At 46.2% G+C, this 27,609-nt stretch overlaps 2 protein-coding genes across 4 annotated transcripts in view; one reads left to right on the top strand and one right to left on the bottom strand.

The window, feature by feature from the left end:
- AKT3 (AKT serine/threonine kinase 3) overlaps positions 1-848 on the top strand; it is a 137,175-nt gene extending 136,327 nt beyond the window's left edge. Inside the window, exon 10 of the mRNA XM_023730897.1 lies at positions 830-848. Coding sequence (XP_023586665.1) covers positions 830-831 — 2 coding nt within the window. The 3' untranslated portion in view covers positions 832-848. The remainder of the gene's footprint in view (positions 1-829) is intronic.
- SDCCAG8 (SHH signaling and ciliogenesis regulator SDCCAG8) overlaps positions 1-27,609 on the bottom strand; it is a 243,119-nt gene that overhangs the window by 5,180 nt on the left and 210,330 nt on the right. For 2 of the 3 annotated variants that reach the window (XM_004375862.2, XM_023730890.1), the window contains one exon: positions 7,529-7,655. The exons of the other annotated variant lie outside the window; for it this stretch is intronic. In XM_004375862.2, coding sequence (XP_004375919.1) covers positions 7,529-7,655 — 127 coding nt within the window. The remainder of the gene's footprint in view (positions 1-7,528; positions 7,656-27,609) is intronic. 3 annotated transcript variants of the gene reach the window in all.

The raw sequence follows: 27,609 nt of genomic DNA, 5'->3' as shown, positions 1-27,609 counted from the left end.
AAACCAGTTGCTGTTGAGTTGATTCCAACTCATGGGTCCCCATGTATGGAGAGTAGAACTGCTCTATAAGGTTTTCAAGGCTGTGACCTTTCAGAAGCAGATCACCAGGCCTTTCTTCCATGGCACCTCTGGGTGGGTTCAAACTGCCAACCTTTCAGTTAGTAGTCGATCACCTAACTGTTCGCACGACCCAGGGATGCTGCCTTGTTCTCTGCCTTCTCCTTTGCACATTTTGCCTCTGTGTAGACAAGTTAAAAAAAAAAAAAGGTCCTGTTCCTTTTGCCTCTGGCAATAAAGCACCTATTTTTAACTAGAAAGGGCAGAGCCCCTCCCCCCCGCTGCGTCTGGGGCATTCCAAAGTCTTGCCCTGAGCTGACTGAGCTGTTCCGAGGCCACCAGTACCTTCTCTCTGGCTCCCCCCTCCTGTGTTGGGAGCCAGGGCTCCTGCCCTGCAGATCTCCCAGCAACGGCCAGCTCCAGGCCACACTGGACTGTAGCAGTTCCCCTGGGAGAGTGGCAACCTCCTCACCCACGAGATACCTCCCCTGTCCATGCAACCTCATATCATAGCCTGTGGCCCGTGGGATTTCTCTAAAAGAAATTCTTTTCCCTGTCCATTTACCTCCCAGTTCTATTCAGCTCATTTCTCTGAGCCTTATTTTTCTATCTATACAAAAGGGATGTTCAATTATTCATCTGAAATGGCCCTTTCAAGCCCAAAGTAATCTCAGTACCGGTCCTGTTAGCTTCATGATCATCATTGTTGGTAAGGTGGGGAGCTCCCCTTTAAAGCGTGCCCAGTTCTAGTGTTAATTCTTTTCTTTACCAGAAACTGTGTGATACGGAAGCCAAAAACGGAATCTGAAGTGGTACAGAGCTGAGATTTACGCGCAGGCAACTTGACCTCAAAGTCCAGACTCTTCCCTGCCCCTTCTGAATGGGTGAGTGAACACCTGACCAGCCAGACTTGATCTTTGTGGAATTGAGTAGAAGTCAGATTTGGAAAGCAACCTAGAATAAACAAGGCAAGTGAACTATGTCGTCACTGATCTGTTCCAGAGAAAGGTGCCCCAAGCAATTCTCCTGTGAGACTTGGTGAAAATGCAGCCTTCAGTGTGGGCGCTCACCTTCTCAACCAGCCCAGCTAGGCCCAAGCCAGCTGCCTTCCCGTGGGTGGAGCTCTGCCTCTCTTCCTCCCAGCACAAGTGACAGACACTCCTGCGGGGCTCCCTGCCCTCCCTCTGGCTCCTCTCTGGGAATCTGCCTGTTGCCAGCTGCAAAGCGGGGCAGGAGTTCATGGCAAGGTCAACACACACCCAGCAATTCATTCTTCCCCCTAACCGCCAGGCCGGTCTCTAACAATGGTAGCTCTGCGCAGTCAGACTTCAAAGCTTGGTTTCCCTGGACCAGGGGGCCTGGCTGGGCTGCCTCGGAATCCGGAAAAGCAACAGAACTGTAGAAGCCGGGAAATCAAAAGGTAGGCGCAGGAAAGGCTTCCTCGCGGGCAAGAAGCTAGAGGACGATGATTCTTTGGGTCTCGGTAAAATAGCATCTCAGCTGGACTTGGGACCCTGCACTGAGGGGGACGGCACCCCTCCATCCACACACAGGAGGAAATGCAAGCACCATGCCTGCCCTTTGCCCCGCCTTCTCGTCTTTCCAGGGCGCACGCAGTGTTCCTTCCGCAACTCGGGGAAACCCCAGTTTGTAGTCCTCCAGCGTTCTTGAATCACATAAGTCACGACAGCGTCCTCTGCACGCCGGCAGGTGTCTGTTTCATGTGGGCCATGTTTCCATGGTAAATAGATTTTAAGAATTCCCAAAGGACAGACAGTGTCACCAACAGCACAGAGTGGAGCCTCTGGCTGCCTCGTGTTTGAAAGCGTTAAAAATAAAGACAACATTGACATTTGGGGTTGTAATGTGACGGAATTACAGTCTTTTAAAGGCAAGAACCACTTATCTACACTACATGTAATATTCAGTGTTTTGTTCACTTGTCTAATTGGATTAAAATATTTAGCTCCCTTTAAAATCTTGATTGTGAATTTATATAGCAAAATGTAGTGTCTGACTTGGGAAGCAATGAGTGCAGCAAATGTACTGAAGCAATGTAAAATTCAATTTATTTTTCTTCCATGATTCTTATTCTGAGATTATTTACTCTTGGACAAAATGAACTGTTAAAGGAAGAGCACGTTTGGCTTAAGTGAAGCCCTGAGTGCTTTTCAATATTAATTACGCACAAAGCCCTCAGTTGAAAAAAAAAACACAAGTTAAACTGTATGCTGTTGGAGTTGTGTGGAGAAGTTTCTCTGAGGGTCATGTTAGAAATGCAGTTCCAGCGGTCTTATGTCATTCTGCAGACACACTCCAGCAGCAGGGAGTTAATGACATTTTAGCTGCATATGTTCAAGTTTATTTAAAAAAATATGCAAGTCACTTTGGCTGACAGTGTCTTGTACACAGTTTTGAAAGAATCAGGGCAAACTTTAACAGAGTCAGTTTTTATTTGAAAAATATTTTCTGGGAATGTATCAGTGTTTATTTTTGAGACTGACAATTCGGGTGAAAATCAGGATAAAAACAAAAAAACAACAATTTGGTTGAAATAAAATTGTTTGTTTTCCTCTATTTAGAATTCTTTCCAAAAAATCTTGGTTCAGGAGGAGGCTTTTTAATTTATTTTATTCAGTGTATTTGCTGTTCTATTCAAGCACCATCTGTCTTGCAGGTAGCTAACTTTGGGGAAGCTCCTAAGTCAGCTGGGCAAAGGACCACACAGAAACTATGCAAACACCTCCACGTCCCAACCTGGTGGGCCACAGCCACTCATTCTGGCAGGCTCCACCTCCTCGCTCTTCCCGAGCCCGAGCACCCTCAGTTGAGCTGCCAGACTTCCACTGCCTCCTTTCTCTCTTTGCTCCAGGTCGCCCACTGGCCTTTCCTCCCTTGATCACCATCTGCATCTTTGTTTCTTGTGCTTGTTTTCAGCTCTGTTCTCTGAGTCTTTTGGTGGAGATAACGTCGACAATCTTGACTATCATCCCATATGGCTGCTGGATCCATGCGCAAGTTAAAACCAAATTAGAAAGGAAATTCACTGCCAAGAATGCTTAAAAGTCATAGGTCCAACGGATTAACCATTGATAAGTCAGTTGCAGACTCTGTTTCTAAACTGTAAAAGTGATTCATATGGAGGGGCTAATAGAGAATCACTCCCCAGGCTGAGCACTGAGGACCGAGCCAAACAGCCTGCTTACAATGATGGTTACTACACAGTGCAAACAAGTTGCAACCATATTCATTACCAAATGCATATGTAAACAAAGTCATCTCGATGTTTAAGGGAATCCTCTCAGTGTACAGATAATTTGTGTTCTCCCCTCTCCCAGACGCCATCCTCCCCAAGAAAAGACTCTTATTTCCTCACCAGCTGGCTCCACCCTTCCTGGCCAGATGTTCCAGCCTCCGGGCTCTGGGTCACAAACCCCAGACCCTCCTCCCAGCTGTCAGTCCTTGCCTGATCTCCCCTGGGACGAAAGTTCCTCACCACCCCTCACGCCACCAAACCAAGCCCCCTCCACCGCCCCCCGCCTCCTAAGAAGAGGCAAGTGTGTTACTGTTCGACCCAGCCCTCAGCCAAAAGTGGAGCGGAGAACGCCCACTCGTCTGGAGACAGTCACTGTGACTGAAGAGGAGGTGGGCAGTGTGTTTAGGGTAGAGCTGAGTTAGTAAGTTAATGTCTCTGTTTCTCCCCCAAGGGCCAGTATAGCCATTTCATGACATTTTGAAAGCTGTTTTCTAGAAGTTTCTTTATCCCCCAGAGTGAGGCAGGAGATTAAGAAAGCCTTGTTTTTATTCAGCCCTAAGTTAAGAACAAGCCAAAGCATAAGCCTTGAGCTTAGTGGTTAGCGCCTGAGCCAGGCCTATTCGTCAGCCCACAGAGCGGGCCCCACTCTCGCCAGGCTGGTTCGCTGCACACAGCATCGTTCAGGGGGAAAATGGGGACTCTCGTGGCCAAAAATGCCACTGTGGCATAGTAACGACTATGACTATCTCCCTCTGCCAGACATGTTGCTGTTCATGTTTCAGAATTTAAGCAGAAACAATTTAGAATAATAAAGCCTTCTAAACAGGCTAGACACTTCCTGTCAGAGGCCCCAGACTAGCCCCGAGCCCCACCATCAGTCCTCTGGGTCAAGGCAGCAGGCTCGGCCCCCGGGAGAGGACTGGAGGGAAGTGACTCAGCTTCAGAGCAGCTGCCCAGGCCAGAAAGTATCCATTCTCTTTTGGGCATTGGATGGCCAGAGATTTTCTTGAATTTGACATGCAAAATTGGATTATTAAGCTTAATTCATCCAGGCTGAGAAAACGGGAGGCTTTCGCTAAACCAGCCCTAAACCAGAGATGGAGGCAGCTCCAGCAGCCAGATGCCCAAGAGCTTCACCCAGAGGGCAGGCTCCAGAAAAGCAGTGAGTGTGGTTTGTCAGCCTGGAGCCCTCAGGAGGCAATGCACTCCCAGATACCTGCTCGGTGTCAGACAGGAGCCACATTCACCTCAAGGGCTGATTTGAAGCTTAACTCACAATTCAAGTTTGTTCAGTGGTAAAAACGCATCCCAGAGGCCCACGCACACGACAGCCCCAAGTAGGGCTAATGCAGCAGTTGGGTGGAAAGAAGAGGCTTTGGGTTTAGAAATTCAGCAGAGAGCTGCAAACCTGGTTCCCTGCCTCCTCTTTGAACACTAGTGTTTGCTACAGAAAGCCAACATTTTTTTTAACCGAATTTCTTTTGTCGTCTTCATATTAAAATAACTCCAAATGTAATATTTGAATCTGAAGGTCCCTTCAGAGACAAGCCAGATGGGCCAGTATCAGACAGCACAGGATGGTCAAATCACTTCTGTCGCTTCAGGCAAGGGAAGAAAGACTCGCTAGTTTTTCCGGGGTTTTTTTTAAATGCATTTTTGTGAAAATTTTGCAATTCATTTGGCAATTAACCAGATTTTTAAAGCCCTAGAAGAAGTTTCTCGGCATTGATGGTCCATGTTAAGAACTGAGTGTGCTGTAAAGTGGGCAGATGGGGAGTTAAAAGGCAAACCCCACACTGCAGTGATCTAGTGTGGAATGAGGTGACTGTGATGTGCTCTCAGTGTGTGTAACATACCCCACAATGCTAGCCCTGAAGGCGGTCTTGGCTCCTGGAGGCACAAAGATGCGCTCATGCCACGAGTCACTGTCCCTGCAGTCCTGTGACAGGGCCTAACACCTGCCTGGAGCCCCAGTGGCCCCAATGACCCTGACCTTTGGCTGACCAGGACTAATGCTGGTCCGCCTGGGGCCCTCCCACAGGACTGCCTGCACAGTCAGGGTTCTGATGTACGCTGTACCCCTTGCAGGTGGAGGAGGGGACAGGGTGCCTGAATATCCAAGAAGTGGGGGGAGGGAGGAGTGAGCATCTTCCTGTCACCGTTGGGCCACAGGGCCTCTGTCCTGCCTTGTGCTTCTCCCCCAGGACAAGTTAGAGGAGAGGAGAGACACATCTTCAGCCTACAATGTGCACGAAGGCCTGCCAAGCACCGCACAGCTGCACTCATTCCACACTTCCAGTATCAATTTGAGTTAGGTTGGTTTAATACCCACTGTGCAGACGTGGAAAACTGAGGCTTAGAAGAGATGTAAGTGACTTGCCCAGGGTCTCACAACAATGACAGAGTCTGGAGTCACTCTCTGCTCTTTCTGGCACCGAACACTTCAGGGGCTCTCAAACTGAGTGTCCTCCAGAATTTCCCGTGGAGCTTTTTAAAATGCAGATTCCTGGGCCCTGCTCCCAGAAAAGCTGACTCAGTATGTGTGCAGTGGAGCCCCGGAAGCTGAGTTTATTTATTTATTCCTTTCACAAGCATCCTGGATGACTGGGGCACATGGTCTTGGAGCAGCGTGCACTGCGCTTTTCCCTGTGGGCAGTTTCAGAACCCCCAGAGGGAACAGCACCGGCACAGATCCCCCGCCACCCTCAGCCCTGAGCTAGTGCCTGGCACCCAGGAGGCGTCCAGTTCTTATCTGCGGCATAAATGAGTGCTTCTTTGCCGAAGGATTTGGTGGGCTGGGTGGGAGAAGTCAGTATTTAGAAGTTCCCCAGTATCCAATCAGTACGTGGTCATTTAGAAAGAAGAATGAGACAGACAATTTTTCATCATTTTCATTTCCAGATGCATTTTTCCCATTAATCATTCCAAGCGCTTTCTGCATGAAGTCTGCTGGGCACTCAGGAGCACCTGGGTGCAATCCTAACTAAAGGCCAGCCTGTGGGCTACCTCATTATCCTAACAAATTGCTTGCTGGGGGAGAAAGCACAGCCTTTCTGACAGGAATAGAGCAGTTTCGCATAAAAAGCTTTAATTCCGTACTCTAAACTCACCTGGACACTTTCTTCCTTCCATTATCCCTGCTGGCAGCCCCAGATCTAACCTGAATGTCAAAAGCCTGGGCTATGGAGTCAGGTTTAGGTTCCCTACTTACTAGCTGTATACACTTGTTTGAGCCTCAGCTTACCTATCTATAAAACAGGGACAATAATAACAACCTTGCAGGCTTGTTCAAGGCGAAAGAGTTAATGTACGTCATAAACGTAACATGGGACGAGGCACTCGGCAAGCACTCGAAGTACCAGCCCAGTCATCAGCTAGTTTAGGGCAAGATTCCTTCTGCATCCCGTTCATGATGACTCCCTACTTCGGAACACCTCTTTCCTCAACCAATTCAAATCCTATGCATCCTTCAAGGGCGGTTTAAGGCCCACCTCTACCCCAAAGCCTCCTGCAGTCCTTCCCCACCTCTCTCTTCCACCCTTCTGAAGCGTAGCCTGCATGATGCAGCTCAGTGCTCAGCCTGGCTTGCTGGCTCACGGGCATGACCCCTTCTCCCCCCTGACTCTGCTCTTGTTGTTAGTTGCCATTGCTGTTGAGTGGGCCCCAACTCATGGCAATCCCATGAGTCCATTGTTGTGGCCACTGTGTACTTCGAGTGCGTTTCAACTTAGGGGGCTCTTCTTCCAGCCCTATATCGAACAATATTCTGCTGTGATCCATAGGGTTTTCAGTGGCTGATTTTTGGAAGTAGATCACTAGGCCTGTCTTTCTAGTCTAAGTCTGGAAGCTCTGCCAAAATTTGTCCACCGTGGGTGACCCTGCTGGTATTTGAAATACCAGTGGCACAGCTTCCAGAATCATAGGAGCATGCAAGCCACGCCAGTACGACAAACTGACAGACAGATGGTGGTCCCTGACTTCAGCTCCCTTTAAAGGACAGGACCCTGGCTCTCACTTGTCTGGTGTCCCCCACTGTGCCCTGCACAGTCTCAAGATCTCTCCCAGATGATTAGCAGAGCATCACTGGGAACATTAGCCTATTCTAAAAATGTAGCTCTGGAAAAAAGACTGCAAAAAGGACCCATCTCCAGATGCCCACGTGTCCTCTGGTGGGTGACCCTGAAGACCACACCTGGTGCCAGGATCATACAGTACCTGGGATCTCAGGTGTGCCACCTCCTCCGACAGGCTCTGTCTCTCCAGGAGAAGCTCGTTCTGCTTGTTGAGGAGCTGCACCAGCTGCTGGGCAGTGGCCTGGCTATGCCTGTCCAGCTGCTTTAGCCTGGAGAAAAATCCACCGCAGAATGAAAGAGGGGTCCTGAGACATACGGCCCACAGACTTCAGAGGTTAAAGGGGATGCTGGCAGATGCTGGCCCTTCAAACACCTTCCACTGTTATGTGCATTTGAACTCTGATTCCAAAATGTAATCAGCTGGAAGCCCAGGGTACCCTGAAGTGCAAGGTTTGGGTGAGCCGTGGGCCCTTGGTAAGCATTTGTTAAGTTGACTGGACTGGTCTCAAATGTGGAAGGGAACTGGGAACCTCAATGAGTGGTCAACTAGAAAATGCACAGATAAATTGGGTAAGTGAAGGAAAAGCTGAAACCTTAAGCTTACAAGCAGAGGTCAGAGATGAGGGCCTGCACGCCTCCAGTGATCAGCCGGAAATGCCTCTCGCCGGCGGAGCAGCCAGCCAGCCCTGGCTGGGGAAGCGGGCAAGGGACGACGGAAACACTAAAGTCAGGGCTTTTCATTATTAATCACTCAGTCAGTCACGAGCTGCAACATCGCTGACCAGATGTCTTTAAAGATCCTAAATTTGTCATTCTGCTGATGGGCTCTCCTCTCCAGACTTGCTAATTCACTCAAACTATTATCATCATTTGTCCACAGACGGCTTCCAACGGCCAGTAGCAAATGCACAAGTGGAAATGTAGGTTTTGGATTATATTTAGAGTGGAACAACTACCCAGATCGTTCTGGAAAAGTAGATGTCGAACGCCCTTCCTTACAGCCATCTCTGATTAAAAGCACCAACAGGGAAATTAACTTATGTTTTCACAAGAAAAGGGGTTAAAAAGCTCAGGGTGCATTTCAAACTCCAGTCACACACCCCGCAGAATCAGGGACCTGACAGGCTCTGTCTGCAGACACGGGCATCAGGCTGCCCACAGGTTCTCCTGTGGCTGCGTTTGCTGGGCTCTGAGCACAGCTAGACCTTTACAAGGCCACAGATCTGGCCTTACGGTGGGGGCAAGTAGGCTTACAACATCTGGGGACAGGTACAACTGTATTCTGGGACACTTAACCGTGTTCTAGTACTTTACTCACACTCTCCCCAGACTCTTTTGCAAAGTATTACCCTGTACACTGCCAGGACTGACCTACCGCCTGCCCTCCCCTGCCCTTCTCACCCTGGATCATTCCGCTGGAGTCTTTGTTCCAGCTGCCACAGCAGGCAGCCCTTCCTGCCGCTGGGGCGCGGTCAGCCCAGGCCCCTCCTCTGAACACTGAGGCTCCTGGCTTTCAATCACACCCAGCATTCTGCTACCCTCAGTCATTTATTTGCAAAGGTGAGGGGAACGGGAGAAACCTGCAGCTGGTGGTCGGAAGCCTGCACCTCGGGCATGCTCAAACCCCCTGACCACCTCCCATGATTCCATGGTGCTCACTTGCAGCGTGCTTCCTGCTTGTCTGCAGAAGAGCTGCAGGGACTAAGGACACAGGTCAGTTCTCTTTTCCTGTGTCTGTAGCTGTTCAGGGCAGGGTTCCCTCAACCCCAAGCTGGGCTGTAGTCCTGCCTGCCCAGCTTTCCAGTTCCCTGGATCAGATGGAACTAAACAGAACAGCAAAGGTCTTCTATCCAATTATGAGTGGTCCCTGCTTCTGTATTGTATAAATGATAACAACCCTCTCCCCCCAGATATCCTTCCTCTGATCTTGGAGAAGGAAGTAAGTCTCCTTCTGGCGATGCCTGTTTGGGAAGCACAATCTGTCCCCCCACCCCAGTCATGCTTGTGACATGAGGCCAACTTTTCCTCACTGGGGCAGACCAAACAGCAGCCTCTCCTGCTCTGGCTCCTAAGTCACCACCGTGCTGAGTGGGGAGACCCTGGGAGAGACCCAGGCGCTGGCACCAAGAGCCTTCGTGGGGGGCTGGCCCTCTGACACATGCACGCAGCCTATGCTGATTTGAGCACCTACTCCAACAAATGCATCTGAAGACGCAGAGATGATAACAGACTTCTTCCTGGAGAAGGAGACTGATCCAGCATTTGCACATTTAAATCAGACAGGTGACAATAATCCCATTAACAGTTGATCTCTCTAGACCCTTGGGTGGCCCTTTTCCCTCCAACCAAGTGGTGGTGGGCTGGGGGAAGAGCCACAGGTGTAACAGCTACTGAGGACGTAGCCCATCAGCTCCTCACTTGCTATTCTCCGTGTGGTGCCTCACCTGGCTTTGATCAATGGGGTAATGGGCCTGTGGGCTGGTGGGTCCAGTATGTGGTTGTGGGCTCCGGAAAAGGGACACTGTCTGATTCAGAGTCATCCTGCTGAGGCCTTGTTCCTGTGGAGTCCTCAGAACCCAGATGGGGCTCAGTGGGCGGGCCGTGCTTTGCAAACTGTGGGCCCGGGTCCCACCCACACGGCTGAATAAAGTCCCCGGAGTGAGCTGGCATCAGAACAGGAAGCCTGCTACCAGGATTCCCAGCACAAGCACCGCTGAGGTGAGTAGGGGCCCTTGAGGAGATCTGCCTTCCTGCCTGCCCTCCCTCCGGGAGGCCAAAGCCCTCACCCTTGTCCTGACTGAAGAGCTAAGGATGGATTTACAGTTGACTCATTTCTACTCCAACATGAATACTCCAAGCAGTCCCTCTTATGTGTGTTTTCCTCTCTTTCAAAATCATGTACCTTCCTTTTCTGGGGTCAGTCTTTTCTGACATTCCACATGCAGCAATGGGATCAATCACAGCCCAGAAAAGGTAACAACAACAAAGCCAGACTCTCATTTGTAAAACAAAACAGATTTTAGATAAAATCAACTTTGTTATGAAATAGATTTCAGTGGCAGCTCTTTCAAGTGCTATTACAAAGATTAGAAAAAAAAATTTTTTTAATTAAAAAGCTGTTTTTTGAAAAGCCCTCCCCCAAACACTGCACAACCCAGCCTACACTCTGTCAATGAACGTTTCGTTACCGTTAATTAGAAGAGATTTCTTGGGGTGTCCCACAGACACATAATCTTTTATTCCATTGTAGTTATCACTCTCATTTTTGTTGTACTTTTAAGTTCATTTCTTCAGCCAATCATGGCTGCAACTACCACCCCTACTAACATTTAGTGAGCCCCTGGGCTTAGCACATTTACATTGATTTTCTAATTAAAATTCCTCTACAATCCTATCAGGTAGGTGCCAGTATTATTGTCCCATTTTACAGATGAGAAAACTGAGGCTAAAAGAGGTTAAATTAACTTGTACAAAGTCACACAGCAAGTAAGTGGTAGAGCCTGGATTCAAATCCAGACAGTGACCTGTGTTCTGAACCACTGTTAGTGGTTAATTAATTCAGTAAATTAATTCTGCAAACTGACCAGCCTTTGCTAAACACCTCTCAATACTGGGAATACATCAAGAATGACAAAGAGTTGCTGCGCTCAGGGAGTTCCCAGTGAATTAATGAGAGGCCAATTTTGAAACAAACAGGTGCCGAATTCAACAGGATACTCTGAAGGCAGAAAGGCAAGTGGTCAACAAGGCAGGCAGGTGGTCTACTCAGGAGACAGCTCCTAATGATCATAATAATGACGACATTTAGCATTTACTGTGTGCCAGGCACTGTGACAAGTGCTTATCATTTATTAACTTTCTTAGTGGTCACAACAATCCCATCAGACAGAAACTACTATGCCCATTCTAAGGATGAGTAAACTGAGGCACAGACAGGATAAATGACTACACTCTTCTAGTAAACTAGAATATGAAGCGACAAGTGGGTGTTGGTCTGGCAGGGGCCAGGGGCAGGACATTCCCACAAGGAAGGCAGCACTACATATGAATAGGAGTGTCTGGGAGCTCCGAGCTGGGCCTGCGGGGAGATCAGAGGCTGAGGGCCGCTCAGAGGAAGGTAATGCTGAACTGAGTAAAGCTCTGTAAGCCAAACTGACAGATGTGGACTTTATCCTGCAGACAGTGGTGGTGCCGTTCACCAAGAGAGGACAGGCGGAGGCACTGGTCTGGAGCAAAGGGGCAGTTTAGGTTAGGAAGCACCTGAATGGCCTGGGGGGGGGACCTGTGGGGCATGCAGGGAGAGATGCCCACAAAGCAGTTAAGTGGATCGGGGCTGGGGACGGGTCGGGACTGGGGCTCTATCTGACGAAGAATGAGGCCATGAAATGGGGGTAAGGTTCACCCAGGAAAGGCTACAGAGATTTACAACTGGAGAAGTTTTTTATAAATGCACACATCCACGTCAGCCCCAACCTACTGGCTAAGAACTTGTGCTGGAGTAAGAGAGGAAAGGGCCAAGGGTAGAGCTTTGGGGAAGAGCAACACTGAAAAGCTGCCAGAGGACAAGAAGCCAGGAAGACACTGGGAAGGACTAAGGAAGATAGGAGGAAATCCAGGGGAGAAGAATTTGGAGGTCAAGGAAGTCCAGGCTCTCAAGGAGTGGCCAATTGTGTGAAATGCCCCCTAGTGGTGGACGAGTGAAGAGGCATATGGCAGCATCTGCCAGAGCCTTACAGGGGAGGGAAGAGGGGTTTGGCTGGGAGGAAGGTAGCCAGGGGAGTGCAGTGGATGGGAGAGACTTGAGCCAAGGGAAGGAGGCCCTAGAGGAGAGGGGAAATCCTCAAGGCAGATGATGGATGGACGGAAGGAAGCCTCCTCTTTGAGGCAGGAGGGAAGGCAGGCACCAAGGCAGCAGCTGAGGGAGCTCCCGTTCAGTAGTCTCCATTTTCTCCCCCAGGTAGAGGGCATCATTGTTTGCTGAGAAAAAGTGCGAAAGCAGTGAGGTGGCCGTGGGAGAGCTGCTGTGGGGGATGAGGGCACTGGCTAGGGCCAGGAACACACTTGCCAAGCTGAGGCTCTGTGGCCACAGCCGCTCTGACTGAACCTTTCCATGGACTCCACCCCTTCTCCCACCCAGGCAAGGCCGGGTGCTGCCAGCTCTCTGGCCTCGCCTCCCCTCTCCACGGGAAGCCCCCTGCCTTCTGCTCCTCCCACCTGAGAACTTCAAACTGCCCTTCTCTCTGCCTAGAATGTTACTCCTCTCCATCTTTACAGGGCTGGAAACTTCAAGTTTCAGGTCATAATTGTCAGTTTGACAGGTTGCAATTTCTTGTTCTGTTTGGGTCGCTTTTGTTTTTAGCCATCTGTCTACAGGCATTAAGGGATTGATTGAGAGAGCCAACTGCTGTCAGCCGGGCCATTTAACTTACGTTAAGTCTCATATTAAGTCTGTGGAGGCAGTAGCCCCCCATCTCCAGCCCTCCGAGGGAAAGACCCCCCACAGCCTGCACACCACACAGGCTCCCACACAGCAAGGAGGAGAGACAGCAGCACCATCTATTTCATAGCTCAAGCCCTAATCTGGACCTTTCTTTCCCAAGGCCTATGTGTCACCAGAGACCACCAAAACACACTGGGTATCTGCATGGTGATGTCATGACACCCCGGGAGCTATAGCCAGGCCCGGCCTCAATGGGGTGGAAGGTCTCCATTCTCCCATGGAGCACCTGGTGCTCCCCCTGCCCTCACAGGGCATGGCAGGCCAGCCAGTCCATGAGGAAGGACCTCTCTAGGCCACTCTGCAACCTAGGTTGGTGTTGCCATCGTAACCAGGAGCTCAGGGACCATTTCCTTAATGATCTGCAGGTGCACAGTTGCCACCTCTAGAGCAGAACTCGGGGTTCTTGGGAAGAAGCAGCTGCAACCACGCTGACAGAGTGGTCAGCACAGGGTCTCCTGAGCAAAGGCATCCCAGGAACTACAGGAATGGAAGGGGCAGTAGTTGCCATGGGAAAACCACATTCAGAGGACTCTCACGTGGGCCGGGCAGCTCTCTACTGGTCCAATGGTGATCCTGTCAGCCACACCCACAAGCGTGATGGGAACCAACATTTTTTAAAAAATATGCAAGACTTTGAGATAAGATGGAGCAAGTGGTAAAATACAAAACAACTTTATAGATCTCAGTGGGCTGGGGAAAATATCTTATGCAAAACAGAAGCAGTGCAAGCTGCCAGCTCTGGTCCTCTCCTTCAGACACTCATTTGCTATGAATACTGTGAAAGCAAGTGAGTACATATATTTGAATTTTTTTATTATGTTGTATGTGATACATACAAAATATATGCAGTGTGTAAATAAGTTATGAGGTATAATAATCAAATGAACACTGTGAACCTAGCACTAGCACCACGGGCCACGACCCTCCACGGCTTCTCCAGCCCAGCCCTGTTCTCTCCCGAGGAGATATGTAATATCTTTGTTCCTGAAAAAGCATCACATATATAGTAAATAATTTTAAGTACACTAATGGAATTTGCCATTTAACTAAAGAATCCTAGAATAGCTGCATGAGTGCTGGCCTTGGAAACAGAAGACAAGGGTCCAAAATCCTCACTAGCTATTTCACCTCAGGAGTGGCTTCATCTCACTCTCAATCCCAGGCTCTCCAATGATACAGCCAAGAAATAATACCTCCAGACCCACTGAATCAGAAACTTTGAGAGCGGGGCCCCACCCTATGGGCCCTCGGGGTGATTCTGATGAATGTTCATGTGTATTAGCTGGTGTATTACAATCCACAATATTAATCACACATACAAAATGAGTTCTTCTGGAGAATAATTTTTGTTTGACTCCAACTTTCTCTACCAAAACAGCCAACTGTCTAAATGAAACCTATACTAGTCAGCTCCTAAAATGTTCTGGCATCAGTTAGGAAACCGTAAGCAAACACGTGATTGCTCTGAATCTCAGTTTCCTGACATGTAAAAGGAAAGGATGGCTACAATAAGTGTCAGCAAATTTACTAAGCCCATGGGCCGAATCTGGCCCACCGCCTGCTTTTGTACAATCTGAAAGTTAAGAATTTTTTTTTTTTACATTTTTTAATGGTTGGGAAAAAAATCAAAAGAAGAATAATGCTTTGCGACATGTGAACATTATGTGAAATTCAACTTTCAGCGTCCACAAATAAAGTTTTATTGGAACAGCCACATCCATTCGTTTATGTATTGTCTATGGCTGCGTTTGTGCTACAATGGCAGAGTTGAGTAGTTGTGACAGAGACCATATGGGCTGCAGAGCCTAAAATATTTATTACCTAGCCCTTTACAGAAAACATCTGCCAACCTGTAGGCTAGAAGGTGACTAAATTCTTGTCCAACTCCAAATTTCTATAAAACTATGACTTTATAGAATTTTACTATGTCCTATCTTCAAATCATAGCGACCCTATAGGACAGAGTAGAATTGCCCCATAGGTTTCCAAGGAGCAGCTAGTGGATTCGAACTGCCGACCTTTTTGGTTAGCAGCCGTAGCTCTTAACCACTGTGCCACCAGGGCTCCATATATGTATATAGGGTCGCTATGAGTTGGAATCGACTCAACGGCAACAGGTTTTATCTTCAAATATTGCCATTTATGTAGTCATAACTTTACACCTAGTTTTCCCAAGTTTAAGGTTTTGAAAACCCAATTACTCTAGTAACTGATCTAGGTAATTAATTTTGGTAAATAAATTACATTAATCTAAAGTTATGTACTGTTTTCCAACACATAAAAAATTGCTGCTGCCTTTTTCATAATTTCATCTCCCTAATATGGTCATACAGTCATCAAGAATAAGCAATGTGCTTAGGAATCTGGCAGTTATCCCCACTCAGGAAGTTAGGACAGTTTCAATGGCTGATGTGCCATTTACATTTTCTTTACCCAAATCTATCATACTCAGTAATGATTTTCAATACAGTAATTCATTCTGAGAATTGGGCAATTCTGGGAAGAGTTTACACCTCCCATAAAGAGAAGTTATGCTCCTGTGTTGTTGTTGTGTGCTGTCCAGGAGATTCCAACTCAGCAACCCTACAGGACAGAGGAGAATCGCTCCATAGGGTTTGCTCCTGCACTGTCCCTTTGATTTTTTATTCCATCAGAGTCTCAATTAGCCTTGGCTGCCTGGAGAGGTGGAATGCGGGGCTGCTTAGGAGCAGTGACGGTGGGGTGACGGGGAAGACCCTTGCTTCTTTCTCCAAAAGACTTATGTCATATTAGAGCTGAGAGGCATCTTAGAGATCATTTAGTCCAAGCCTATTATGGTGAAACCGAGGCCCAGAGAGTACAAGCGACTTGCCCAAGGTCATGCAGCCTGTCTATAGCAAATCTAGGGATGCAGTCTGTGTCTCTTGACTCTGAATCCAGTGGTCTTTGCAGCATTTCAAAGTCATTTTTTAGAAAGCCTGAAAAATATTCTATCTCATACTGAAAAATAATGATTTAAGGCAAGTTCCTTGAGAAAGGTAACACACTGGGAAACTCATAGGATCATTTTCTGTAGGAGAAGTGGAGGAGATCCTTAGACTAGTGTTTCCCATATTAGCTTAGTGACGTGACCAGTTTGTGTGTGTGTTTAAAATTCCAATCTGCTGCAGACTGAAATTTTTGTGAAATACAATAAAAATGCTGTAGCAATGTCTAATTGCTATAAAAGTTTCTAGACACTCTCAATTTCCATTTTTATCTTGTCACAGAGCAGTAATAGTTTGAAGATTAGCCATGCTGGCAACCACATTTTGAACAGCACTGACCTGTCCACATATTGAGGTGGGTGTGAAGAATGTAAAATTGGGAAGTTGGAAGCTCTGAAGACCAACTCGGGAAACTCTTGCTGCTCGTGGTCTCCCATAGCATCACAGTGGGTGGCCCTCAATACATAATCAATAGATGGACAAATGGCCAAGGCAACACGTTCAGCCTCCAGAGCCCCTTGAGGCCTCTGACAGTGTCATCTAGGCTCACTCATGGACCAAGTGCTTAAAACAGTGCTTCTTTGGGAAACAGAGGCACAGGTTCACATTTGTTCTAATAGGAACCTTTACTGGCATTGCTACATTGTAACCTTCTTAAAGCACAAGCACTATCGGACCACAACTGAGCTTGTAAGACCTTTGGAGGAACCTGACACCGTGAAACAACAGGGATAGGAGCTGACATGTCAAGAATCTGACTCAAGGCCGTACAGAAGCGCTAGAAGTAAAACCCACACTGACTCTCATACTATACCTATCCCCAACCTAAGATTAAGTACCTCCCCCTTTTTAAACTGTTTATTTGGAAATAATTTCAAAGTTATAATAAGTTGCAATAAAAGTACAAAGGATACCCACATACCCTTTATTCAAATTCACCTATTGTTGTCATTTTGCCCGATTTGATTTATCATACTGTTTCTTTCGCCTTCTGAATAATATATTGAAAAGATTTTTTTCTGAACCATCTGAGAGTAAGTTGCATACATCATTGTTCTTTGCCCCTAGAATCCTTAGTATGTACTTCCTAAGGCTACATTCTCGCATATAACCATAGTAAATTATCAACTCTGGTAAATTTAATAGTGATATAATACCTTCAACTTACTGAATTCTAATTTTGTCACCTGACCCAATAACGTCCCTTTTTACCCCTCCAGAAAGGATCCTCTGCACTTAAATGTCATGTCTTTTTAGTTCCCTTTGATCTGAAACAGTTAACAGACCTGTTTTTATTCTGATAAATACTGTTTGGACCTAAAACATCCATAGTCTTAAAAAAAGACATGGAACTATCAGAATGCACGGGGTCTTGCATAACTGTCATCCTTGGGTTTCTGCAGCCACAATTGTGTTTTCTGGAAGATTCTGTCCTGATGAGGTCCTTCTGGTGCTCCAGAGATAAACCCCCCCGGAGTATCCTAGACAGGCCCATGGTGTATCAAGTGAGGTCCACCTCTCTTTCCCTCTTATTTGGCCATCTTTGGGGCAGCAAACTGGTCACAGAGGTGTGATCAAATAAGAGAGTGCCCACAACAGGTAAGTAACCAGATTTCATCACTACAGTGTACTTATTGGCACACATCTTAATTAGATTTTAATGCAAGTAATTTGATAACGACTGCTGGCCATCCACTACAGAACTGCCAATGCTGAAAGCTTTTTATTTAGCTCCTCTTCAGTCTACACCGAGGCAGCCTCCCTGCTGACCCTTGTCAAAGAACCCCATCTGCTGGTTGCCATGGTAACTGAAGGCGACCAATTGAGCTGAACAGAGTGACTCAGAAATAAAATCTGCAGCCAAAGGAATTCTGCTAAGACTAATAAATCATTTAGTAAAAGGGGGCCCTTCACACGGTGATGAGTGTTGGGATAATATGATGGCATAGCTCTTCCAGCTAGAAGGTCCAGGGCAGATCAGATTAGGCCTGCTGAAGGGCTCATTTGGTTTCCAGTGGGCGCCAATAGCAGAAGAGATGGATCCTGCCAAGTTACATGCCACCATTAGAAAGAAGGAACAAGCTATGTCAATTTTTTAATATTTGGGCTGCCAGATTTTGAATTTTAAGGAGTGGCAAGAGAAGGAATCTAGACTTCCAACATTCCTCATTCCATTTTTTTTTAAGTGGTGCAAGTAAACAGAATGCCCTATGGACTCCAGGAGACCTTCTGGCCTTGAGGGAGATGGCAAAGAGAACAAAGTTTCCGATGGCTTTGGAACAAGACAGTCTAGCAGCATCTCTCTGTTATAAATCAACTTTTAGGTGTTCCATCCAGAAACCATCTCTGTGCACAAGATTTTCAGTCCTTGAGATAGCAGGGGAGATGGTGGAATTTACCTTAGAGGGCTGGGGGCATTGCCACAGGATGGCCTCAGAGAGGGCCAGACGCTTTCTTTCTCAATAGGCCTTGGCCGTGCTCCTCATAATACAAAAAGCACTCCTTTTTCTAAAGTAGGGCAGATACATAATTGGGGCAGAGATAGGTCCTTCCTTGGGGCTGCTGCTCCCTGAGATAGAAGGCAGCACACAGCTTGCCCAGCAGTGGGTTCAGTGTTGCACCCTGAGCCCCTCAGAGCACAGGCCACAGTTCCCAGCCATGTCCCCCACTCCCCATGAGCCCTACTGTGTACACTTGGAATCCCCTGCGCAATAGCGCCCAGATGTTAAGAAGAAAACAAGTCTAGATATGCTACATTATCCATATTGCATTTAATTTCTTAATGCCAGTTTCTTGGTAGTGGTTGTGGCAGAAGCAAGGGTCAAAGGCAGTAGAAACAACTGTCCTGATAGCAATTTACACCAGGGGCTGAGGAGCTACAGGGCATAGAGGCAGTAGGGCATGTATGTTTTAGGCAGTGGTGGTTGGGGGGCAGCCTTATCCTGCCAGCCCCTCTCCTTACAGGCTGCATACTACCAATTTAAGAGGTGCATGGGAGGAAGAGGCAGCGTTCTGACATTCTCATAATCCTGTGACCCACATGGCAGTGGAAATGTCCTGTAAACTGAGTCGCTCCCAGAGAACTTTCTGCTTAAGAAAAGAGCAATTGCCATACAGGAGGTAGACTTTTTCCCCCCATCTTAGATGCTGCCAGTAACAGGCTTCTTCAGTTCTTAGAGTTGTAGTGAAATTCGGTTGACAGAGTCAGGGAGTAACCGTGTGGCTCCTCTGATACTCAGCTAGTCTGGGAGCGCACACAAAGCATAGCGTTCCCCGCGCCACGCTGCGTCCCGGGAACTCCCAGCCCCATCTCCCACCCCCATGCTGGGCAATTGTGCTTCTGCAGGTTGAATCGTCGCCAGAGTTCAATGTGTGCCTCCCACACATCAGCACCTGCTCTCAGGCCACCTCTGCGAGCGCTCAGGGAAGGAGTCATACCCAGTGTCCTCGGCGCTGCCGCGCACCGAGAGGTGCACCCTCTCCCTGCGCAGTCTGGGGCGTCCGGCTCCAGCTCCCAGCGCCGGGGTTGGCACCCGCCGGCCCGCGCCGTCCTCCGCCGGCTCCCAGACCATCATGACTTCGCAGCGGCTCTGCTTCTCAACGCCCGGCCCCCGGGCTCGGCTCAGCCATCCCGCAACCCGTGGGGGACCCCGCAGCCTCGGGGCAGGCGCCCAGCACCTGGAGGCAGAGGCTGGGGCGGGGGCAGCCAGCCGGCCGTGGGCAGCGGGTGGCTGGGTGCGGAGCATCTGGCTGGGGAGACTCCGCGGGGGCTCGCGGGGCCTCTGGACTTTGGCAGAAGGAGAGGATTAAACCGAGGTGGCAGTTGAGAGAAGGAGGAGATGGGTGAAAGCTTCATTAACTCCATGCTCACGTCCCAATTTCTTTCCCCTGAGAGGCAGTGACAAAAAGTTTGATTTCCCCGTGATGTGGAAGGCGCTGCGTGATTGTATTTGGTTTTCTTTCCTTTTAATTCCTTATTTGTAAACAAATAAATTAATCATTGTGTGCTGATGATCATGCAGGACCCAAACTTTAATTAAACAGGAAAAAAAAAATCTTGGCTAATAAAGGCCAAAGGAATAGTACAATCTATTTTAATATCTATGTTAGCGATTAAGCTTCTCATATGACTTAACTGGCAAGGGACTTAAGAACTCAAAACAGTGAAAATAAAAAGGTGATGGGCAGGGCATTTCTTTGGCTTTTCATTCTCGTTCAATAACCAAACTGATTTTAGCCATGGAAAACAGGACTTCCTGATTCCATAAAAATATGTTAAGCGAGTATTCCTTTAGGGCACAGTTGTTCATACTTGAATGCCCTCCCCCTCTTTACAAAGTTACCATTAGTTTCACTTCTAAGCCCTACTTCCAATTCTTTGTTTCTGCTCACTCTCCCGATTTCCCCTCCATATTTCAATTCCCAGACACTCTTGAACTTTTGCACACGCTGCCAGTTTGAGCCTGCACAGAATAATCAGTATATTAATTCCGCTCAGAGACAGTGAGATTTTTCTAACACAATCTGCCCAACCTGAACTCTTTCCTTCAGAAACACTTTGCCTTTAAAAAGAAACTCTCAGCATGAACCTCCTAAGAAGCGACATGTAACAGACAGTGCATGTGGCGCTGGGCATGCAGCACAGAATTAAAAGAGTGTTTTTACTTGGTTTCTTCAGTGCCATGTGCATAATGTACATGTGGACGAAACTGACATCAGACATTTAAAGCAAAAAGAGGATGGGGGAGATGTGATGGTGGGGGGAAAGAGAGAAAATATGTTGATAAAAACAGTAACTTCTGTCAATCTACATTTTTCAGTCACTATCTTAATTAAGAATGTTAAGAAATATGTTGCTATTTAATTGCATTGTTTCAAGGGATTCTAATGCTGACGAATTTGGGACCATATATACACTTGAAAGGGAATCGATACAGAACCACCAAAATTGTGCTCCCCACAGACCCCACCCCAGCAGATCTTAAACTCAGAAGACAAAGTAAGAATATCCTAACACTTAACATATTCAGCCTGAAATGAGCTTTGAAAGAAAAAACAGAAATGTTTTTGACCTATTTATATTAGATAAGAATAAAATTTTTTTATACAAAGAAATTCACAAAAATCAAATGGCATTTTCTTTGAAATTTCTGAGATCATTATGCTTGAAGAAATATCTATAATCAAGTTGGTAACAATCTTCAAATGATTCTCAGATGATCTTGTTTAGGATAATAAAAATCATTTTCCTGAACCACAAGTATGAAAAAATGATGACAGTTTTGAAGACACATTCAGATTTCTACACTCTGGGCCCTTCTCTCCTGTTGGTTCCCAGTCACACATTCTCTAGGTTTTTTGTTTTTTTGGGAAGCCTTTGCATCATTACACAGCAAAGTATATTAGAATGTATTTTCATCGCTCAAACTGCCTTTGATAGAAGTTGATAATGTACGCAGTAACTTCAGTTCACCTATCACAGTCGACCACAGGTGATTTATTTTTAACCTTTGCTGCATTTTTTACTTGATCCCATTTTCTGGGGAGCCCTGGTGGCACAGTGGTTAAGAGCTCAGGCTGCTAATCAAAAGGTCGGCAGTTCAAACCCACCAGCTGCTCCTTGGAAACCCTATGTGGCAGTTCTACTCTGCCCTATAGGGTGACTATGAGTCGGAATTGACTTCACCGCAAAGGGTTGTTTTTTTTTATTTTTTTGGCACAGTTGGGATCACTGCCTTTGGGAAGAAGTTGGTGAGCTCAGACCCTAAATCAGTCTGCCCTCAGCGTCCCCTGCTCCCATGGTGTGTAGCATAAACCAGGCACTGGCCAGTCACCCTCAATAACCCAAACTGACTACTTACTTCAAACAGACAAATTGACCGGTTCTTCGACTCAGTCAAACTAGTGACTTCACCTTCCATGACCCTCAGTTTACGATACACCTGGAGCCTCAGAGCTAATTATCTATTCCACTGACCAGGTGAGCCGAACTTTCCTAGCAGCTGAACATATGCAGTGTATGTGCAATGGCCCTGAAATGGCAACAGAATGAGAGCTGTTTGCCTTGAAATGTAGCTGAAGTGTTCAAAGAGCTTGGCTAAGAAAACAAACAGTGAAGATTTACTCTAGTTGGGCTTCACAGGGGACCTCACATCTCCTTCTGCTTCCGTCCTCTCAAAACTACAGTAATGGCCTGAGAACCTGACCACAGCTGAAATCTTGCCCGTGTGCTGCTAGTAGCCCGGTGTCTCAATTCTTAAAACTTAGCATTTTAAACTTCCTTTATTAGGGAGTAGAATCACAAGGTCTCAAATTGCTGACTAAATGGCATGTGACATAATAGTCCAATGAATTCACTGCTATGGAATTGGCATAATTAAAAGACTACATATGTGTGTGTGTGTATGTATATTTACATCTATAATTATATCTATATCTACAGCTATTGCTATACATTCTTATTTAGGTATTTAGAAAGACAATTCTACATGAGGCACCATTCCAACTCACACTTTAAATGTAAATCTTAACAGCTACAATATGGGTGAAAAGTAAATGGTCTTACTTATGTTCTGTGGCAGCACCATGCCTTAGAGGCAGAAATGTTTCAAGGTCAGCCTTGCTGTGGGCAAGAACCATGAAACTGAGTTAAACACCCAACATCAGCCTCGTGAAGCCACACACAAAACTCTGAGAGGAAATCCTCTGGCCTTGGCCCACCCTACTTGCCACACGTGAGGTTGAAGACAGTGAAGGGACATATCTCTCATGTGGTGGACACCCGGGACCTCATAAAACTCTCAGCTGACTCACTAAGAAATGAAAGATTTCCCATGTCCTGGGGTTTCTGGGAATTCTGGTAGGACACAGACCTGCCAATAGCTGGGCAACAGTGTGGGCACGAAGGAGGCTAGCACACTGTGTGTCTGGACTCCCTGCAGATGGGGTCCTACAAAGTGGGATGAGTGAATTTTTAATTACCAAGTAAGAGAAAGAAAGAGAGAGGGAAAGAGAGAGAGAGATTCAGGCAGACCAGAGGGACGAGGAGAACTCACGAGTGTGATTATAAGTTGAAAAGTTCGGAGTCAATTCTCAGAGTTTGAAGAAGATTAAAAGAAGAATACATAATACTGGGGGAGAAAAGGGAAGCAGTACCCGCCTGAGGGCCAATTGCCTCTCCAGCAGCGGCAAGGCTGTTCCTGGGCTGGCAGGACCATTTGTTCCATTCCACAATCTCCTGAAGCCATTTAGAGAGAGCTCAAACAACTGCCTGTACCAACACGACACATGGCTTCCCATCCCGACTCTTTGCTAATCCAGACGCTCCAACCATCTTTCTTTAAGATGCCATATGGTTGGCAGAAGCCTGTAGATCTAGCAGCACATCTGCTTGTACGTTTCTTCTTCCCTCCATCCCCCCAACAAAAGAGGGATAGAGAGACAGACAGAGAGGAGGGTATGCAAGGAGATCTCTGCCTGTACCGTTATTTCTTTTTAAGCACTATTACAAAATAAAACAAAACAGTAAAAGGACGACTGGGAATTATTCAGGGCTCAATCACTTTTAACTAGACAACATGGCAATTTAACTTGCTTGTCAACGATTTCAAACAAGATTAGGAAAACAAAGGATGATGGCTGTTTCTCCCAAGAATGATTACTTTAAAATCACTTCAAAGCACTCTGTTGGAATCATGGCGATGCTTTCCTGCCACGGACAGGGACAGCACCTTTCCTGGAAGCTTTATTTTTCTTCCTCTTTTTGGTCAAAGAAGACAGACAAGCTGAGCAGCTAGCAAATACCCGAAGCCTGCTTTGTTAGCAAGCACTGCGCGACTGTATGCTAATGAGTCGGCACCAACACCCTGCTTTTTTGGTACGATGAGCAAAGATTGTTGACACTGTTGAAATCCTGGCTCTCCTGGCCTGTGAGCGCACGGGCTGCCTCCTTGGAATCTGGCCCCCAGTGAGACAGGCTGCAAAAAAAATAACACATTCTACTCTCCTGATGACTGAAATCTGGCCATTTGTAACTTAGAGCAGTTGGGGGTGGGGGAGGGCATTAGAAAAATATATACTGTCAAGCTAGGGTACCAAAAGACACGGGTGAAAAATGGGCTTCTTCCAAACTAAAAGTTAAACCTGGTAGACACATGTGAGCGATCAAGGACAGGATACTGGCTTCAGGAACAAATCCCTGAAAGGCCATGGTGCGGGGTGACTATTTAGCCTTAGCCACATCAGCGGCTGCCGGGACATTCACTCTGTGACAGGGCAGACGGCACTCTGCTGATGAGACGGCCCCATTGGTGGCACCCTCAGCCACAGGTGAAGAGCTACATGTGTGCTCTCCTTCTCGTCTGTTGAACCATGTGTTGGTTTGTCATGCGTCATTTTCCATGTCTGAGGAAATACGGTGCAGCCAAAAATTAAAGCAAATATTCCCATTTTGCAAAAGTGGATTTTATAAAAGAAGGGTGGAAAGGCAAGCTACGTGTTTTGAGTGCTGAGTGCATTCTATGAAATAGCTCTTTTACCTGACCAGAAACTCTAAGAGATAGGCATTAGTATCCCAATTTTACAGATGATAAGACTGAGGCTTAGAAAGTTTAAAAATCCAAAGCTATGCAAGTAGCAAGCGGCCGAACGCAAAAGCCCATGCTTCTCTCACTACATCAGACTAGTTTCCAGGTTTTCAGGTACACCTATCCACATACAATTTTAACACATTTCCTGAATGGGTCTCCCAGGATCTGATCTGTCAATCCCAGTAGATCACTGTTAGCTAGTGAGAAATAAGCTCGTTATAATTAGTATGCAGGCAAGGGTATCAAACTGTCAATTCAGTTTGCTTGTAATCTACAATATGAATGAGAATTCATGTAACTAAAATGTAAAAACATGAAGAGTGACTAAAAAAACATTGAAAATTATAATAAAAATATCAGAATTTATCCATTCAAAAAGTATGCCCTTCAAATTATTCACCTTGGAGATAGCGTACATCTTCTAAACACACTGCCATTGCTAGGAAGTTGCTGACATGTTCCTCTTTTGGAACTGCCTTCATACCCTAGGGCTTAGTGGTGCAAATATCTGTCTTTTGTGAGTGGATGCATATGCAGGTTTGTGAATGAATCTGTATTAAGTGCATTTCATCAAAATCACACATTTTAATATCAAATATATGCAATGGATGCTATACTACTCAAAGGTGACATATCAGCTCAGACTAGACAGTATGAGCTCAATGTTATCATCAATAAGAAGAAACTATTATTAACAATTCTCAGGGTGATTATTATCGTTGAGATGTAGCTATGCAGAATGACAAGTTCGAATTTAAAATAAAACAGACCTGGGTTGAAATTCGAGCATCAGTTTCAGCCCTGCTGTGATCCTAGGCAAATTCTTCAGAGCCTGTTTCCTCATCTGCAATATCAAATAATACTACCTACTGTCAGTGGCGCAGCAGTTAAAGAGCTTGGCTGAACCCCCCAGCTGCTCCACGGGAGAAAGATGTGGCTGTCTCCTTCTGTAAAGACTGCAGCCTTAGAAACACTATGGGGCAGTTCTACTCTGTCCTGTAGGTTGCATCTACTCGACGACAGTGGGTTTTACTGTTGTAAGAATTAGAGATTCTGTTGCAAGAATTAGAGTATGGGAAGTGACTGGCACTTAGTAGGTCCTCAATGAGAATATAGGCATTATTGCTATTAATTTTAATACAGTGCTCCAGAGTATACAAAGTGCTTTTGACTTATGTTAGCTCATTCAACTCTGAAAACAGCCCTGTACTATAGGAAGTACTTCTATCTAATGAATGAGGTAATTGAGATTCAGTAATAAAAATAACTAAAGCGATTAACAACATGTATTGAGCCCTTTCTATGTGTAGTTACTGTGCTGGGCACTTTTTATACCCATTTTCTAATCTTTATATCAACCTTTTGTAGAAGTTATTGTTGGTATTATTATGATCCTCATTTCAGGAACAAGGAAATTGAGGCCAAGAGATGTTACCAATATCTTGCCTAAGTTCACATGGGTAGTATGTCGTACAGCTAGAACACAATCCCAGGTCTGTCTCCTATGTCCATGATCTTAATGATCACTGTAAGATAGTAGACACAGGGCTGAAAGCCACATTTCTCTGTTTAAAATCCTGTGTCCTTTTGTCTGTACCACAGCTTCCTTGGGTGAAACTTGCCTAAAGCTACTGGACATCTGACAAGGAAGGTTCATAGCATAAAAATCCTTATCCTTACCAAATTCTATACCAAATGCTACCAAATTCAACAGGGCCACTGGTCAAGAGTCCTACCTGTGTTTATACACATTCATCTATAGACCGAATGCTGATGCTCCTTGAAGCACAGTTAAAAATTAAGGTAGTGTTCCTTATGAGGTGGCAGGACATGAAGTATGCATTTGAATGCATCTCACACATAAACACACATCAACAAAGCTGTCAATATATATTTGGGTTCTATTTTAACATCATTGGAATTGTCAGTGATTTCTTATCAAGAGAATAGCTTTCCAATAAAAATTAACTATCAATAGAAGTCTTCCAAATCAAAATGATTTGCAAGAGATGCTAGAACATTTGGAGGTTGCTGATCAGATGCTAACAGGAAGAAATGTGAGCGGGTGTAACTGAAATCTGGATTTATGGTGCACATATGTGCTTAACCAGACAACCCTCCTTAAATAAAGCCACTGTGGTTCTCTGTGAACTCTCCTCCTGTCACTGACGTCGCTGGACAAGAATGCTGCAATCTCAGGTTAGCTTTCCTTGCTTATCTCTCTCTCCCTGAGTCTCCTTCACCTAATTTGATCTGGATTGATTTCCCTAAGCCAAGTCCCTTCTAGTGGGTCTCTCCTCTAGTACCACTAATTTCAGGCCCCTACTTTCACTACTGACTTAAATCCAGTTTAAAGAGGGGGAGGATTTAAAACAAACAAGCAAATAAACAAAAGAAAGCCTTTGTCACCACTATAATGCTTCCAGTTTCATATATCTTTGATCACATCATCAGTCAATGGCCAAGACCAGTTTCAGGGAGGGTCTGAGCACAATAGATTGTGAATGGAGATATGTTTCTTGGAATTACTGCTGTATAACAGCAAAGTGCCCCACGGTTTCAAACTTAAAGGATGTAGATCTTGAAAGCTTCTAGAGAGTTTATTTCCGGTATGCATTCAATTCTGAAGCAGCTCTCTGGTCTGCATATCAACTATCCCACTGACAGTGAGACCAGGCTCCCCCAGTGACAGACATTTAAAATGATTTGTCCTGCACTGATTCACAGGCTGGAGTAGTCCTGGGTTGTAGCACTCCAACTAAAATACTATTTTATTCTTTCTAAAAGTGGGGGTAGGATGGACTTTCCCTAACAGAACTGAATTCGGTTTCCTGAGCCAGCTTGTCCCCTCTGGATAGGACCAATTAACATTTACCTCCTGGAAAATTATATAATCTCTGCTTCCTATTACACGTTATTCCCTGCGCTGAGTACTTTAGCACTTCACATAGTGAATGTTTGCTGGGCCCTTACTACGTGCCAAACACTGTTCAGAACATTTCTGTGTAATAACTCATTTAATCCTCATAAGACCCTGTGAGGTTCTACACACACACGCACACACACACACGCACACACATGCACTCACGTAAATGTTAGTTTCCTTATAGCCTCATAAACTGCCATCCTTTGGGTGCTAATTGGGGCACACAAAATGAAAATGAAGAAT

Source organism: Trichechus manatus, unplaced genomic scaffold (genome assembly GCF_000243295.1).
Source record: "Trichechus manatus latirostris isolate Lorelei unplaced genomic scaffold, TriManLat1.0 scaffold00039, whole genome shotgun sequence".
NCBI classification, from domain to species: Eukaryota; Metazoa; Chordata; class Mammalia; order Sirenia; family Trichechidae; genus Trichechus; species Trichechus manatus.
This window is presented reverse-complemented; position numbering and strand designations above follow the sequence as displayed.